The sequence below is a fragment of the Protobothrops mucrosquamatus genome, unplaced genomic scaffold, assembly GCF_001527695.2.
Source record: "Protobothrops mucrosquamatus isolate PMUCROS unplaced genomic scaffold, P.Mucros_1.0 scaffold21, whole genome shotgun sequence".
NCBI classification, from domain to species: domain Eukaryota; kingdom Metazoa; phylum Chordata; class Lepidosauria; order Squamata; family Viperidae; genus Protobothrops; species Protobothrops mucrosquamatus.
In genome coordinates this window covers 1729133-1745126 of record NW_015386406.1, presented here as the reverse complement: position 1 = coordinate 1745126, position 15994 = coordinate 1729133, and the positions used below count along the sequence as shown (strand labels likewise).

The window sequence follows — 15994 nt, the reverse complement described above, 5'->3', positions numbered from 1 at the left end:
GTGCTGAATTTAATCTGCATCTGCCAGAGCTTGCTTGCTTATTATTCGTTCGTTCGTTCGTTCGTTCGTTCGTTCGTTCATTCATTCATTCATTCATTCATTCATGTAACCTATTTATATGATTAGCCATATCATAAAAACGTGACTTTATTAGGACGTCAGCAGAAAAAAAAAAAGTACACGTGCATTCAAGAGATCGAGCTTGAAAGACCCCTGTAATCACAAGGGCCTGAAGAGGACGCTCATTGCGAAAGCTCAGGAAGGAGGAATCAGTACCGCGGACAGCTCCCCACGGAGCCCTCATTAGCCTTGAATCTGCGAAGCAGCAGCACCGCTTGGCTCCCCTGTCTCCGCTCTCTTCCCGGGACGGAAAAAAAAACCGTGTGTGGGGGGGTGGAATACGTCCTGATCCAGGCTGCTGCACACATCATCTAGACCACGCGCATCAAACGTCCAAGTCGGTACCGCAAAGCAAAGAACCTCCTTTATTGGATCTCCAACTGAGGTGAAAAGCACGCCCTGTCCTGGGGCGCGTGGCCTTGTGGACTGTGGATATCTCTGGCTGCTAAAGAACAAAGAAAAGTTTCAGCGGAGGGGGGAGAGCATTCCTTGTCTCCCCACCTCAGAGAAGGCGAATGTCTGGTTTTAGTAGCTGAACTGGTAGGAATGATGACCGAGAGAGGATGTGTACCAGCAGCCAGATCATCGGGAGCCTCCTGGTGCTATCCGTGCTGGAGATAGGGCTGGGAGTCTCTAGCGTGGCCGTGGGGGCAGTCAGCTTCAGCTTCGTTCTTGCGGGTTCTGAGCGTTCAACTCAGCTGGGAGACTCTTCTCCGGTATGGAGCGGGGTGTGTGTACGTTAGCTATTTCACTCTCTTTAACTCTTGATGGTGAATGCCGATTTGCAGTCTGGTCTCGAATTCTCCTTGTTTTGTGCAGCTCTCCTTTCTTTCCTCTCCCTTGCTTTTTTTTTTTTTTTTTTTTTAGCTTGCATGCTTTGTGTGGTTTTGACCTGCATGATCCAAGCGTAGAAGCTGCATATCTAATTCCTTTGGTGCATTTTAGAACAAAACCTGAACTTTATTTGAGTAAGCCAACAGAAAGCTATTGTCCCCTCCCTTCAAAGCCACAAAACACTGGGGCCCACATACTGCAGGGCCAGAAAATTGGGGATGCCAAACTCTAAAGGTTTCACTAGCAATTCAACAGGCAACTTTACATTTGGGAGAATTCATTTTTCATTCTGGCATCTTATTGTTGATCGATTTCTTGATAAGAAAAGCAAATAAAATGCTGATGTTTACATTGTATTCAATTTCATGAGCTGAACAGGTAACCATAGTCTTAAATTCCTTCTTTAAGGAGTAAAGTCATCTATAAATTCCAATGGTTTTTATCTCTGTATAAGCAAAGAATATTCAATTTCCATACATATTACTGATGATTTAAATTTAATTTAGTACTCTATTACTAAAGTACTAAAAACCATGTGGATAAAGTAATATTTAAATATGCTTAATTTTCTAGATAGTGCTCAGTACTGCTTAAGGTAACAGTGATGACAATAATCATTAAACATTCTTATTGAAACTTCAGTGGAACTTTTATCCGGAAGGGGAGGGATAAGCTGATTGAAGAATTTACTTCCCAGTTCTATTTCCTGTAAATCATAACATGAAATTCACAATTTTACTTTTAATTTGCTAGAACAAAATAAAAAAAGATATGATGGTTTCATAATCTGAACTGTTTTTTAAAGGCAACCAAAATGGAAATAAATGGAAATTTATTTATTAAATTTCTACTTCTTTGATAGAATGAAAAATAATGCAGCAATGCTTATGGGTGCATATATTCTCTTATCTTAAACTGAATTTTTTGTGTGCTTTTGTTTTATTTAAATGTGCACTTTTGTACACATCCATACAATTACTGATGCTTATAATAATGGAAAATAGTAACATCCAGATTAATTTTGTGGAGCAATAAAAGTATCTAAAGATAGTTGTGATCACTAGGACTCACGTCTTCATATTTTTAGGTTGTATCAAGTATTTTTGTCCAGCTGTACTGGGAAGTGTTCATCCACCTGCAAGGGCAACCAAGATGGCTGTTGGGATTGCACCCTTTTTACTTTTTTAAGTTCCCCCACTTTGGGCACAAATTAATATTGTCCTGCTAATATTGTCCTATTAATACTGTTCTATTGAATTTGTAGTTTTTAAATTTAATCCTGCATCTATTATGCTACTATATAGTTTAAAAAATATATTCCACTTTTTTTCCTCTCTACATTTATCTTTGTGCATATACATGTGTTCAGAATTGTGTGTCTCATACATGAGCAGCATGTGTATTGTTAAACCATATTCATTTCCACTGCAAAATAGTTTTTTTGTTAATGAGTTGTATATATCCTTCTGTATGAATACTGTATTCTTAATAAGGGGAAGAAAAAAAAAGTGTGACTACCAGATGGCCTGTAAATTTAGCATTTTCACCAAAGCTGGTGTTTTTATGGATCTCCAGCTTTTATCTTTTAAATTGTTATTTTCAAGGAGTTTAGGAAATTGCCACTCTCTATATTGTACTAAAGTATTCTTAGCATTGCTGCAGAGGTAAAGTTCCAGTAGTTGCTCGGGACAAGAAAGGATGCTGAGTTTGTTTACATAATTAAATATCCCCTAATCTCTGGCTTCTAAAAGACTGGTTAATGTAACACCTTCATATGAATGGCTAGTGAGAATCACACCATTAGTCTGACTTTTTGTGACCTTTGTATAAAACCAATGATTTTATAACTAGCTTCATATTACAGTTTAACCTGTAATTTAGTTTGTATAATTTCATATGTAAGGCATCCTTATATTGTGATTTCATATAATATGCTAAGCCACCCTAATTTGTAAACAGAAATGACTAGGTTCAAACAATAGGCAATTCTGATCTTAATCCACTGTCTATAGTCTAGGAATTTAGTTCATTAATCTGGTTGGTCAAAGCTTGATTTAAATAATAGGCTTGGTAGCCAGTGCTAGGATTTCAACTATGATAGACTCAGGTAACAAAAGTAGGATGAAGCAAAAATCCAAAAATAAGTAACTTCTGAGGCATCAGTATTATGGCAAAGCTAATTTGCATCCACTCATTTTCTAAAAATAACATAACATGAAAATGCAAAGACCTTTGACCCACTTCAGTTTTCAAATAGCTACAGCTAGATAGAAGCCCAGTTTCACACCTAAGGGGCTAGCGGGAAGGTTACTATGGAAACCTTAACTCTGAATACCCTATTTTACATAGATGGAAATAATCCATATCTCAATTTCATCTACTTCCTTACAAACCACAATGATCCTCTGAAACTATCATATAACATGTTTTCTTATTTATCTGCATTACATCTTCCTTACCAGTCTTACAAATTGCTTTAGCAAACTCCACGTGATATAATCCAAAGACCCAGAAGATAATTATAAAATACTAAATAACAATTTAATAAACCATCACAACCTGTAAATGTTAAAGAACTCACTTTAGAATTGTTAACATGAAATCTAAATCCACTTCGCTAAATGTGAATTAAAAAAATATTTCAGACATGTTTTTCAACGACAGAGAGATAAATCAAGGTGGAAAGAGAGGTTGTTGTTTTTTTAGCATGGTCGATGTTCAGTCGCTAAGTCATGTCACAACCCATGGACCACAGCACACCAAGCATGGTCCTCATTTACTGTTATAAAAATGATTCTTAGCAATAATAACAGGATAGACAAAAGCAACCATATAGCACGAAGGTATTCCAATTCTCAGTGTTATACTGATGTTTTCAAAACCCTTCATTAATTAATTTTGATATCTCAGTTCTGAAGAACTATTTTTTCAAATAATTAATATTATTAAATAGAAATTAATGAAACTGTTCAATTATGCACAAAAACTAATGGCATACAATTAACAAAGTCTTAACAAATGTGGATAACATATCTTATTAGACTATGAATATTCAAACTACTGGACAGAACAATCTCTGACAATAGGGATATAACTCGACTATTTAGAAATCTTAATTCTAAAAGCAAAAGAACCAAGAGGGTTGTTATCAATAAATAGAATCATATTTATTTATATGTTTGTATATTGTGATAATTGAACCACATAATGTTCATAAGTATTATGTCAAAATATATTCTGCATTGTCAGATAGGAGCCATTGCCCATGAGTAAAAAGGTTTCTTTATATGTATAAAAAATCATAAAATTGAAAAGGACATTACATTTTTGGGTCCAACCATCTGCTCAATGCTGGAATCCAAACTAAAGTATCCACAATCAATGAATTGCTAACCTGTGTTTGAACATATTCAATGAAGGAAATCCCAATAAACTTTTCAGAATTGCTTTATTATAAAGAGTTTTTCCCCCTTTAACATTTAAACTGCCTTCCTGTAAGTTGTCTTCACTAATCTATGTCCTCTACTGTGGAATGAAACAAGGCTAGATTATTTTCCCTGTGTGGTTTCTTTTTAGATATTTGAAGACTCCTCTCTCAGTCCTCTCAAAGTATACATGTTGGTTCCTTCCATCTCCTTTCATAGGAATTAGATCATTTGAACTCCTTTATTGCCTGTGTAGGAACTTTCTTCAGTTTGATATGGTCCTTGAAACACCATTTAGGAGTTTTAGCAGAGCAGAATAGAATGAAATAATGATTTCCTGTGGTTTGGAAACTCTTCTTCTGTTGACACAGCCTACACTTCCATTTGCATTTTGGCAGCCTTGACACATTGCTGACTCATACTCAATTTATATCAACTCCTTCTCTGAGATGTTTTCTTCAAATATTATTGGAGGCCAGGTTTACCCCATTCTATAACTGTACATTTGTTTTCCTTTTCTTAAATGAAGAATTTGGTATTTGCTACTTGCATTCCATTATGTAATTTTCAGATAATTTTTAATCATATCTATTAGAGTATAAATTTTCTGCTGTCTTAAAAGATTGAAAAAAACTCCATTAAAATGAATTCTGGATATTGCACTAAAAGATCAAATTCAGATAAATGTATGGAGATTGTGAGCCAGAACAATCTAATATCTCAAAATGTAAACATGTAACTATATAATGTATTATAGTATGTTTACATTTATTTTGAAATTAAATTCCAAATATTCAGCTATAAGATATGCAGGATACTGTAAATTCTTGTGTTTTGACAAAGCATTTTGCACTGCACGAGCAACATGATTCACCTCAGGATGTGGAGATGACATGATTTGTCTATAGGAGTTCTGACATGTAGCAGCTGTAGTAGCAAAAAGAGGTTTCGTGTGTTGCAAAGAAATAGTTGGAAAAGTTGAATAAGATGATTGGGGTTTCCAGATGAAGCCTAATAATTCACAATAGTTTTCAGGAGGTGGGAGGGAAACAATGTTTTGTGGAGAAGCTTCAAGGAGACACTTTGCATAAATCATCTAACTGAAGCATTTCTTTAGTTTTGTGGAACTCTTCTGATTATTAATATATCAAAGAGAGAGAGAGAAAAATATAAGAAGGTTCATTATCTTAGAAAACACTTAGACAACTAATTTTATAAAGCCCAACTTTGAAATGATTCTAACAATTTATAGAAAAAAGAATTTAATCATAAGGCAATTAAGATCAATCGTTCCATTAATCAAATCTATATGGAAAGCATTACCATATAGATTTGATTAATGCTCTCTCACATAAATATCAAAATATGGAACTCCCAGGTATTTGGAAATGTTATCATCTTTGCTCTTTGCTTCTAAATGCCTTATTTGCTTGTTGTAGCCATACAATGTGATCTATAATTGGTCTCTTGAGTGAAATACAAATACTTCTAAATTTTTGAAACCACCACACAAAGAGTTAGTTCTCCATAGAAACAGCACAACCAATCACCAGCGTGTGTGTAATACTGAGACATTCACTGTTAAGATCACAGCATACCCACCCTGAAACAAAGATTAATAAAAAACAAAGAAAATACTTTTGCTAAACATGCCTGAACTGCAACAGCCAACTAGAAATGAATTTATGACATAATCCTAGTTTTAAATATGTTTATTTTTCTGGTATTTAATTTTCCACACATAAATTCTTAGGCTGTATAGGACAATTTTCTCTTTTAATATAGATAGTGTAATTACTTTGTAGGTTTGGAAGCTGTTTTATGTATGCTATTCTTTGTTTTACTTAATTAGGGCTGACCTCCGGTACAGGATGTGGGATTCCTAGCTTCTTAAGAATATTTATGGAAAAGATACTGGAATAGTGGCTGATTACAAACTGAATATGAGTCAGCAGTTTGATGTGGCTGCCAAAAACAAATGCAATTTTAGATTGCATCAACAGAACAAAGTTTTGAAAGGAAGTGAGGTTCCCATTATGCTGATGAGCTGATGCCTGAATATTGTGTTCAGTTCTGGATCCTATTCCTATCCTTTAAGAAGGATTTAGATTAAGAGAGGGGAAAGAATATGATCAGGGAGCAGTAATGAGATTTACTAAAAGGCTTGGGTTTGTTTACACCAGAGAAGACCAGAGGTAGATTATGATATAGACTTCAAATATTTGAAAGGAGAAGAACATCGAGAACTGTTCTCTGGCAGCCCAGAGTGTAGGACATGTTATAATGTATTTAACCCACAGAAAAGTAATTTCTGATTGAATGTTGAAAAACAACAGTAACAGCAGTTTAGAAAAAGAACCAAATGTTCAGAGAAACCAGGGTCTCTTCTTTTTCACTGAATGTACTCAAATATAAATTTAACTTGCTGCCTATTGGAAGTTCTTTAATTTGGATTCGTGTACTGAGAAGGGGATGGCACCTAGCAGCCAAATGATTTCCTCAAAGTCTATGATTCTATCATTATATTTAGAAGAGATCTTGGATTTCCATTCTTATGTTGACTCTCACATTAAGATTCAGTATTTTTTTTTCAAACTCACAATTAAATGCATATCTGTATACCTAGTTGCAGCACCCTTCAATGATTAATGCATTTAGTCTGCAATCTCCATCTTAAAATTTAAATCTCCATCTTTAAACTATACATCTCATGATTAAAACAATTGTTCTATTTTATGTATCTTTTTTTTAAATTATTTGGTACCATGCCATTTTTTATATTAGTACTCATTCTGATGAATGAAAAAAAAGTCCTAGCTTTCTGAAGTAACAACACATGGAAGCTGGGATTCAAAGTGCATAAGAGGAAAGCTGGATAGAAGGGGTGACTTAAGGTCATTCTGCAGAAATTGCTTCCAGATAGACAAAAAGACTCCTTGAAGCCTACTAGGAAGAATGCTAGGAATGAAAGTTGGGAGAAATAAGAGAAATGACACAGAGAGGACTATTGTAGGGAGGACATGGCACAGCCTTGAAGATGACTTGGAAGTTATAAATGGCTAAGAATGTAGTTGCATGCTGATTTAGCAAACTAACATCTGTATTGTGGGATAAACTGATTACTGTTAGGGCTTTAGGCCTAATTCAAAGAGCTAGTAGTTACATAAAAGTCTGGATGCTCGTTATATGTGGCACAATCTTCACCAGGTAGAATCTGCCCAGCCAAAAAAATTGCAGGGACATATTCAGGAAATTACCAGGAGTCAATACTGACTTAAAGATTCAATATATACACTCAATACATTTCAGCAATGTGTGTGTGTGTGTGTGTGTGTGTGTGTGTGTGTGTGTGAATGCATACAGTGGGTGTCACTGTATTCACCCACTATCCAAGAGATATTGGATGGAGGACAGCAGTTCTTTCTTGGTAGGAGTCTCCTCACTTTGTAACACCTCTTCTCCCCAAAACTAGAATTTCAACTTTAGAGAGTGGAATTCTTCTAAGTATTTCATAGGACAAATTTCATACACTACAGGTGAAATTTCAATTGTGATATCATCATCATCAACAGCCTCTAAGTTGTACTGATGGGAAAATTCATGGGGAAAAAGGTCAGGCAGACATGACCTAGATTGCATGTCATTTCAACATTTTTGAATGTAACTAAGGAGTAATGTTTCATGGTGTTAGTAGTCAACGCCATATAATAAATGAAATGAGCAATTCATGCTATATTATTGTTACAATTTTTTCATGTTCCACAGAGATGGCACAATACTAAAGTTTGTTTGAGATCACAATATTCAAGCTCAAAATAGATGGTTTTTGTTTGAATTTTTTGAAAATCAATCTGGAAGTTCTTTAAAATTTAAGCAGCTCTATTTCAAAAGAAATATGGTTTTAAACATAAAATGAGTAGTTTTACGCTTGGAATATTTCCAGGGTCTATATAAAATATTACACAACTGTTCAGATTTAAAATGTTGTGCACATCCCACTGGTTTTAAATTCACCTGATAATTAATTGTGAATAAATTTCTTAAATTCATCAATAAGACAAGAGCTAGGGTATTTAACATTTGGAAGCAAAAGCCAAGACAATAGTATTTTTATTTAGATATTTTTCAGTGAGATATATAAATTATGTATATGAAAACATAAATACATATATACATACAAACTTTCAAACATAGGGGGAAAGAGAATTTGTCATGAAACATTTTTTCAGGGCCATGTGAGAATAACAATTATCATGTTTAGTAGATTATAACAGATCACATGATTGATCACATGACTGATAAATTTAATCATTTATCAATAAGCCAGAATTAATAATGTGTTCCACTATACACCTTTATTTCATTGTCAAAGAATTTGTATTAATAAATTATAGTGTTGCTTAATGAATTGCTGTGAATGCTGTGAATTGCTGACTAGCATCCATGTATGTAGCTGAAATATGTAAAACTAAACAGATAATTATCAAAGAGAGGCTGGGATGAATGAAATTTGCCAACACAACAAACTATATTTTGTTGGAAAGACAGGAATAAAAATAGATATTTTTAAATATATTCATAAGCTGCCATAGAGTGGATATTTATGTTCATTTATTTAAATATTGGCATGTGCATATTCTCAAAAATCTGCTTTAATTTACCACATACTTTAGCATAATTATTTTGGGGTATAGCTTTTTAAAAAAAGTTTAAACAAGATTTAAAGAGATTCCTCAGCCATGTTGTACAATTTCAGAAATCCCTCAACTCTGTGAATTTTTTTTTTTTGAGGAATGAATAACTATTAATCCAATTTTGTTTGGAACTTTGATTGCATCTCTTGACTTTTGATTATATCCTGCAGACACCCCTACCTTCTTGTGTTTGCTTTGCTTTGTTGCATATTGTTACTACTAGATTATCCTGCTAAGTTTGAGAGAAAATAGTGCATAACAATCACAGAATGGTTGCAAATTATTTTACAGAAATAAAAAACAAATTCTGGACAATATACCTACTATACATACCATAGCATATAGTTAAGAGAGATCCTGCTCACAAGCATGCAGTATTTGAACTTGAAAATTACATTAGAAATAATATCACTAAATATAAGTGGTTTGGCTAAATTGAATCTTGACAGAGAGAAATTATAATCTATATATTACTTGGTTGAAATAAGGATATTCTGTAACTATTTATGTACTTAAAATATAGCAATGCCTCAACTCTTGCCCTAGACCATAAAAATATCAAATATGCCTTTCTTTTCCTTGCAGTTTTTGCTTTGTGGAGTATGCGGAATATTCTGTGCCAAAAAAAAGTCAGGACTTATTGTAAGTGTTTTACTAAACTTTTCATAAGTATTCATAAGTGTAATGTAAGCTATGCATATCTTGGACTCTTTATAATATTTCTTCATTTCTGCCATCAGACTCAAAAAGAATTCTCACAAAAAATAGATATATCTTCTTCTAATGAAATGGTCACAGTAATTAGATATATTAGATAAAACAAAAGTACTCAGTCTATACTGTTCTTGACATTGTTTCAGCTTTGGATTGATAGCAAACCCTGGACTGAATCATTCAGTGTTTCTGAACTGTAAGATACACAGATACCTTATACATTTCTCAGGGGCAAAGATGGACTTATTGGGGCTGTGGAATTTTCTGAGTAAATAAAACTGCTTACAGGTAGTCCTCTAATTACAACAGAAACTGAGCATGGATTTATAGTCTTAAATTAAATGGATCACCACGTAACTGCAGCTGATTTTTTTTGCAGTGGCCATTAAACAAATGCGGTAATCATTAAATGAATATAATAGTCGTTAAGTGAGCCTGTTTTCCCCACTGGGTGTTGTTTTTTTTTGCTGAAAAATTGAAGTAAACCCTGGAAAGCATTAAAAAAAAAAGCTTTGACTGTGGGGTGTTGCAAACAGCCATAAATATGAGCCAATTGCCAAGTGCTCAAAATACCATCAGATGACTGGGGTCACATTGGAACTTCTAAAACAGGTCATGTAGCTCTGTGGAGGCCCATCATAACTTCCAGTGGTCACTAAAGCAATTGGTCATTAAGCGAGGACTACTTGTATATTATAAACTCGTCGCAACTACATAGTAGTTGAAATAGGACATAAACAGTATATAGGAAAGAAACACAATAATTCAATATTAATGTTGATTGGGGGAAAGGTACAAAGGGGGATTTGTACCCTCCTTTATCCCTTATTCATCACCCTGCTGGTTTCCACTGCTGGCTCATAAAACAGCAGATCTTTCAAAAGGGTTGTTAAGGCCTAAGTAAAAGATTTTAGCAAGCATCTAATAGTGGTAGATTTATTCAGCTTCTCTGATTAATCCATCTTTAATCATTAAGTTCCATATGGCCAGCCAATGCTACTAATAAAATTTAAGCAATCATTAAAAAAAAAAAAAGACACTGGAACTGGTAGAAGAAGCCAGATTTTCTTTTTCTTATCTTCTTCCTTTTCAGGTAGTTCAGAATAGAAAATTTTCCAAATGTACTTGGTTTTGGTTGCTTTGGTGTGATGTACTCCAAATTGCTATTTGGTTAACTAATCCAGTATATTATTTGCCTGAGACTTACTGATATTGAACAGCACAAAGTTCCTGGCAAAGGATATGTTTGACAACAAAAGTCCTAGCAAAGGATATGTTTGACAAAAAAAAATGTATATATATATTTGCTGTGATGTTTCCAAACAACAAATCTTGTCTACCAGGAGAACATTGAATGGAAATGGGAAACAATGCCATAATGGGAAGGGCATGCTTCCCATCGGCCTGTACGCTCCCACAGGGTGGGTCTCCTCAGGGTGCCGTCGGCCAGACAGTGCCGGCTGGCGACCCCAAGGGGGAGGCCCTTCTCTGTGGGAGCTCCCACCCTCTGGAATGAGCTGCCCCCAGAGATCAGGGTGATCCCTGATCTCCCTTCCTTCCGCCGCGCCCTTAAGACATGGCTATTCCAACAAGCGGGACTGGCCTAGGGCAATTTTTAGAGGGGTTTTAATTATATTTTAATCAGACAATATTTAAATATTTCTTTTTAATTAATTTTAATTTTGTAATTGTTATTGGTGTTTTTTAATCGATTGTCAGCCGCCCTGAGTCCGCAAGGAGAAGGGCGGGATATAAATTTGAATAATAAATAAATAAAAATAAATAAATAAATAAATAAATAATCAATCCATATTTTGTAAGCCAGCGTTAAAACAGTGAAACTCAATTTTAAACAAAAGAAATATAGTAAACTGAGGTAAAGTAGAGTAGACATTGAAAGGTTTATAGCTACTATTCTCATTGTTCACATGTATTTTTTATCAACATGTTTGATTGATCTTTTGGTGTGGTGGTGGAGTTCAAATAAATATATAACTCAGTTGCTTTCTCCATCTTATCATCTCACAGTAATGTGGGTTTTTGTTTCCTATCAGATGATACTTTTCTCTGCTTGCTGTATCTGTGGGCTAATTGGAGGAATATTAAACTTCCAGTTTCTTCGAGCTCTAACCAAGAAATCCTCAGCTCTCTATCCATTGCACCTTACCTCCATGTCTCTTGCATGCATTGGAATTGGTGGCTGTACTCTTTCTTCGTGGCTAACTTGCCGACTAGCCAGCTATGAACAAAGAAGAATGTTTTCAGAAAGAGAACATTCATTACATCATTCTCACGAAATGGCTGAAAAAGTAAGTTTGCATACTTTTTTATTTGTTATGCTGGGTTATTATATATTTTTTGCTAATATATACAGTCAACTATACAAGAAAATTCTCTGATCAATTTGTAAGTCACTGGAAAATGATACACATCTATATAGTATCAACTATATTACAATTTAAAAAGCCACATTTAGATATTCTAGCTTTTCCAGTACTCATTTCAATAAAATGCATCCACTAACTACATAGCTCCATTGTATAACTATAATGCTTTGCACTAAATATAGAGCTCCTTGGCCTAAATAAGCTAATAGCTGCATAATTGTATATCTGTTTCACTTCCTGCATGAAAATATATTTTATAGTACAGCTGGGTCTTACCAAAGATTAAAATCATGTAGGAGGACAAGCAACACAATCTGCAGCTACATACAATGAACATATCATTGGATTGTACCACTTTAGATTGCTGATGGGAGAGCAAATGATTATGTATCTCTTGATTAGTCTTTGGGCAGGGTTGGGTAATCTATCTTTAGTATAGTTAAGAATAAAGAGCTATTTTATATAAAAAATGATAGGGTGGGACCAAATTTTGCAACTGTTAAGCTTAGCAGATATTTCAGATACTTTATTTTTCTCGTGTTTTTATTGGAAAGTTGTGTATGTATAAGAACTGAAACATTCAAATTACTAAATACCTACATTTTGCTGCTGAATCTCAGAAAAAATATCTGAAGAATGTCTGAGGTGCATGCAGATTGTGTACTGCCCATCCTTGTCTTACTGAGGAAAGATTTTAACCTTTTTTTTTTCTTGGCATGTTAATTTGGAAGCTGGAAAGTATTGTGTTGAACAGGAAGTACAACTTTGTCTAATACTGATATGCACCAAAACATATGCAAATGATTGTGCTTTGTTTATAATTTATTTTGTATTAGAGATTAAGGGGTATTGAAATAATTGAACTGCCCAGCTGCCCAGTGATACCCCCAACACCAGAATTACCTCCAAGGTACGCTGAATTCTAGGGAATTATGATGAATTAGAAATGTTGCTTTTGAGAGAAATGCATAAACCAATCTTACTTTGAGCTTTTAAAGAAAATTCTTAACTTAGATTTCCAGAAATCTTCATCCTTCATATTATAGGAAAGACTTTATTAAAATCATGTAGTGAAATGCTAGAGTTCGAGGCGTGTCACTCAATATATTGAATATACAAATAGCTTGTTTATACATATGCAAACCCACATATATTTACTGTATACTCTCTCTCTCTCTACATATATTACTTTTCTAATCAATCCATTTGTCTTAGCTTCATACACTTTGCATACATAATTGCTATAACAATTTCATAAGTAGGAAAAATTGTTAAAGAATTGGGGTCAGTGGTCAGTAATAATAATGATTTGGGTGTAAATACACAAATTAAATATACTGTAGGTAAGTAATCAATGAAAAAAGCTAGGGTTTGATTGCTAGTAGATAAAAAATACAAAACTACCAATATGAGGTAGGTTATTTGCTTACATAGTTATTATACTTTTTCAATTATCCCATTTTACACTTAGGCTATATAACTCTGTCCCTGCTGTTCGACTGGCCCAAGGTCACCCAGCTTATTTATTTATTTGCACACACACACACACACACACAGAGAGAGAGAGAGAGAGAGAGAGAGAGAGAGAGAGAGAGAGAGAGAGAGAGAGAGAGAGAGAGGGAGAGAGAAAGAGAGGCAGATATATTTTAGATAGAAGGAAATCATAAAAGGGAAGAGGGAATGGTCTTGAAGATGGGAGGAAGAGCCACTACCAAAACGCAAATCTATATAAATAAAAATGTAAATATTCGTTTGTTCAAAATCTTAAATCTCCGAAAGTTCTTCACCGATTGCTTTGAAATTTTGACACAACGTTGCATTCGAATACATGCGTGTTTTATATACCTACTATTATATAGATGTCACACCTGTGACAGGTAAAAACATGCTTTTTTGAAAAACAGCACCATCTGTTGGATGCTTTGAAATTGCCATTGAACATGCACTTCATTGAAACTCCCACGTGCAACATTTCCAAAGCATCTGGCATGAGAAAAGTATTGCAGAAATGCAAACTTATTGTTTGGGATGAATGCACAATGGCGCATTGAGACTGAGCCATAGCAACGCGTGGCTGGGTACAGCTAATGTTACATAAAAATGGTTCAGGTCCAGACCAATAAAGTAACCTGGGAAATGTCTCAAATACTGTAACCTCTTCTAGTTCACACAAGATAAAGGGAGGAAGGGGGATATTCAGACTTGAAAGTTTTGTTACTGTAGTTGTTATAATAAAATAGTCCTGAACCAACCTAAAAGGCATTTGTTTCTTAGTTTGGACTGCATTGTAGGGCTAATACTCTTCAAATAAACAAGCACCACGATTCCCTGTTTTATATATTGACACAATGACTTGGGTGAGTCTGGAACTCTCTTTCAAAGCCCGATTTATTTTATGAGACCGACTTGCATTACCTCCATCCATTGCTTCAAAGCTAAAGAATGTGAATTTATGCATCTCACTCTGTTTCCCATCAGACAGGTGTCTACATCACCACACCCCCACCTCAATCAACATTACCTAGCACCTTATGTGGAAATCCCAGCTGAGTCCAAGGTATGATTATCATCTCTTTTGTCAATGAACATGTGGTCCATTTTCTTAGGTTGAGATAAAAGTGGAGATGGGATAAACATACAGGAAAAATAGTTTATGGCAACCATTTTAGATGCTGCTTCTTATAGAAAAAAAGATTTTTCTACATGTGCTACTACTTAGGAATATTAGTTGGTGTGTGAATAACAGTTGTGGGCAAGTGTAATACAGCCAGAATAGGGATCACTCCAGGAAGGATTAAAGATCTAGGTGTGGCTGGGATCACTTTGAAAAGAAGATGGAATATAAATATAAGCTGAAGTGAGACGTAACCCAAGATTAAAAAGAAACATGAATGCCTCAATCAATGAATGAGTTTGAAGATCATTAAGCCTATTTTACTTGAATGTCTCTTGCAGGCAAACAAGGATGCCTTCATTTTAATATTTTGTGTATGTGCTAGAATGGCTAAGGTCAGTTTTTGAAAAAGATTGTGCTCTGTGCGTACTTTATAATTTTCTGGCTGAAGCATGGCTGTCACTAATCTCTCATATGTTTGCTATGTCACATCGTATTATAGATATGAAAGCTATAACTAGCTCAATACTGGCCACTGTAAGCAGTCTGAGACTTTTGGGTTGAATAAGGCCAAAGCTTTCCTCATGGTATGACTAAACCCAATTTATCACATTGTGCATCAGTTTACTTATAGATTCATTCTTTCATAGAAAATGAACCTTGAAATTAGTGCTTGCATGGGCCAGATGTTAGCTACACAGGTACACTTTTAAATTTGTGCTAGTGTATTGCAGTAGTATAACTGATTTTGACTACCCATTTCAATTCTCACAGGAAATGACAGATAACATATGTAACGGAGGACCACATCTAATTTATAATGGAGGAACATACTGAAATATTTACAATGTTTAAAGAACAACTATGTTTAGGATTTTCTTCAAGAGAAAATACAGAAGCCAATAGCTTGGAGATAAGGTCCTAAAACATTATGGCTCTAAGTTGCAATAATTTTACAACTTCAAAACAACAACAGCACAGTCACATTTTCTTTCAGAGATTTGCTTTGATTCCCATTAACTGAAGATACATAATTGCACATTTTGAAGATAAGTATTATCACATTTGATTTTTTTGTCTGAGTATTTTTAATGATTGTGATAATATATGAGACAGACTTTTCAGATTTTACTCAGATTTTTTTAGGAATTACATTTTGATTTGAAAAAAATCCCACTGCTATAAAAATAAGGGGGTTTAAATATT

The 15994-nt window shown here is 34.5% G+C and overlaps 1 protein-coding gene across 1 annotated transcript; it reads left to right on the top strand.

Annotated features, from left to right (window-relative positions):
• The first annotated feature begins 683 nt into the window (after nt 1–683).
• Nucleotides 684–15625, top strand: TMEM196 (transmembrane protein 196). The gene is made up of 6 exons (XM_015810792.1): nt 684–854; nt 9659–9715; nt 11842–12096; nt 13011–13084; nt 14653–14731; nt 15563–15625. The coding sequence occupies exons 1-6, from the start codon at nt 684–686 to the stop codon at nt 15623–15625; spliced, it is 699 nt and encodes a 232-aa protein (XP_015666278.1).
• The last annotated feature ends 369 nt before the right edge of the window (nt 15626–15994 follow it).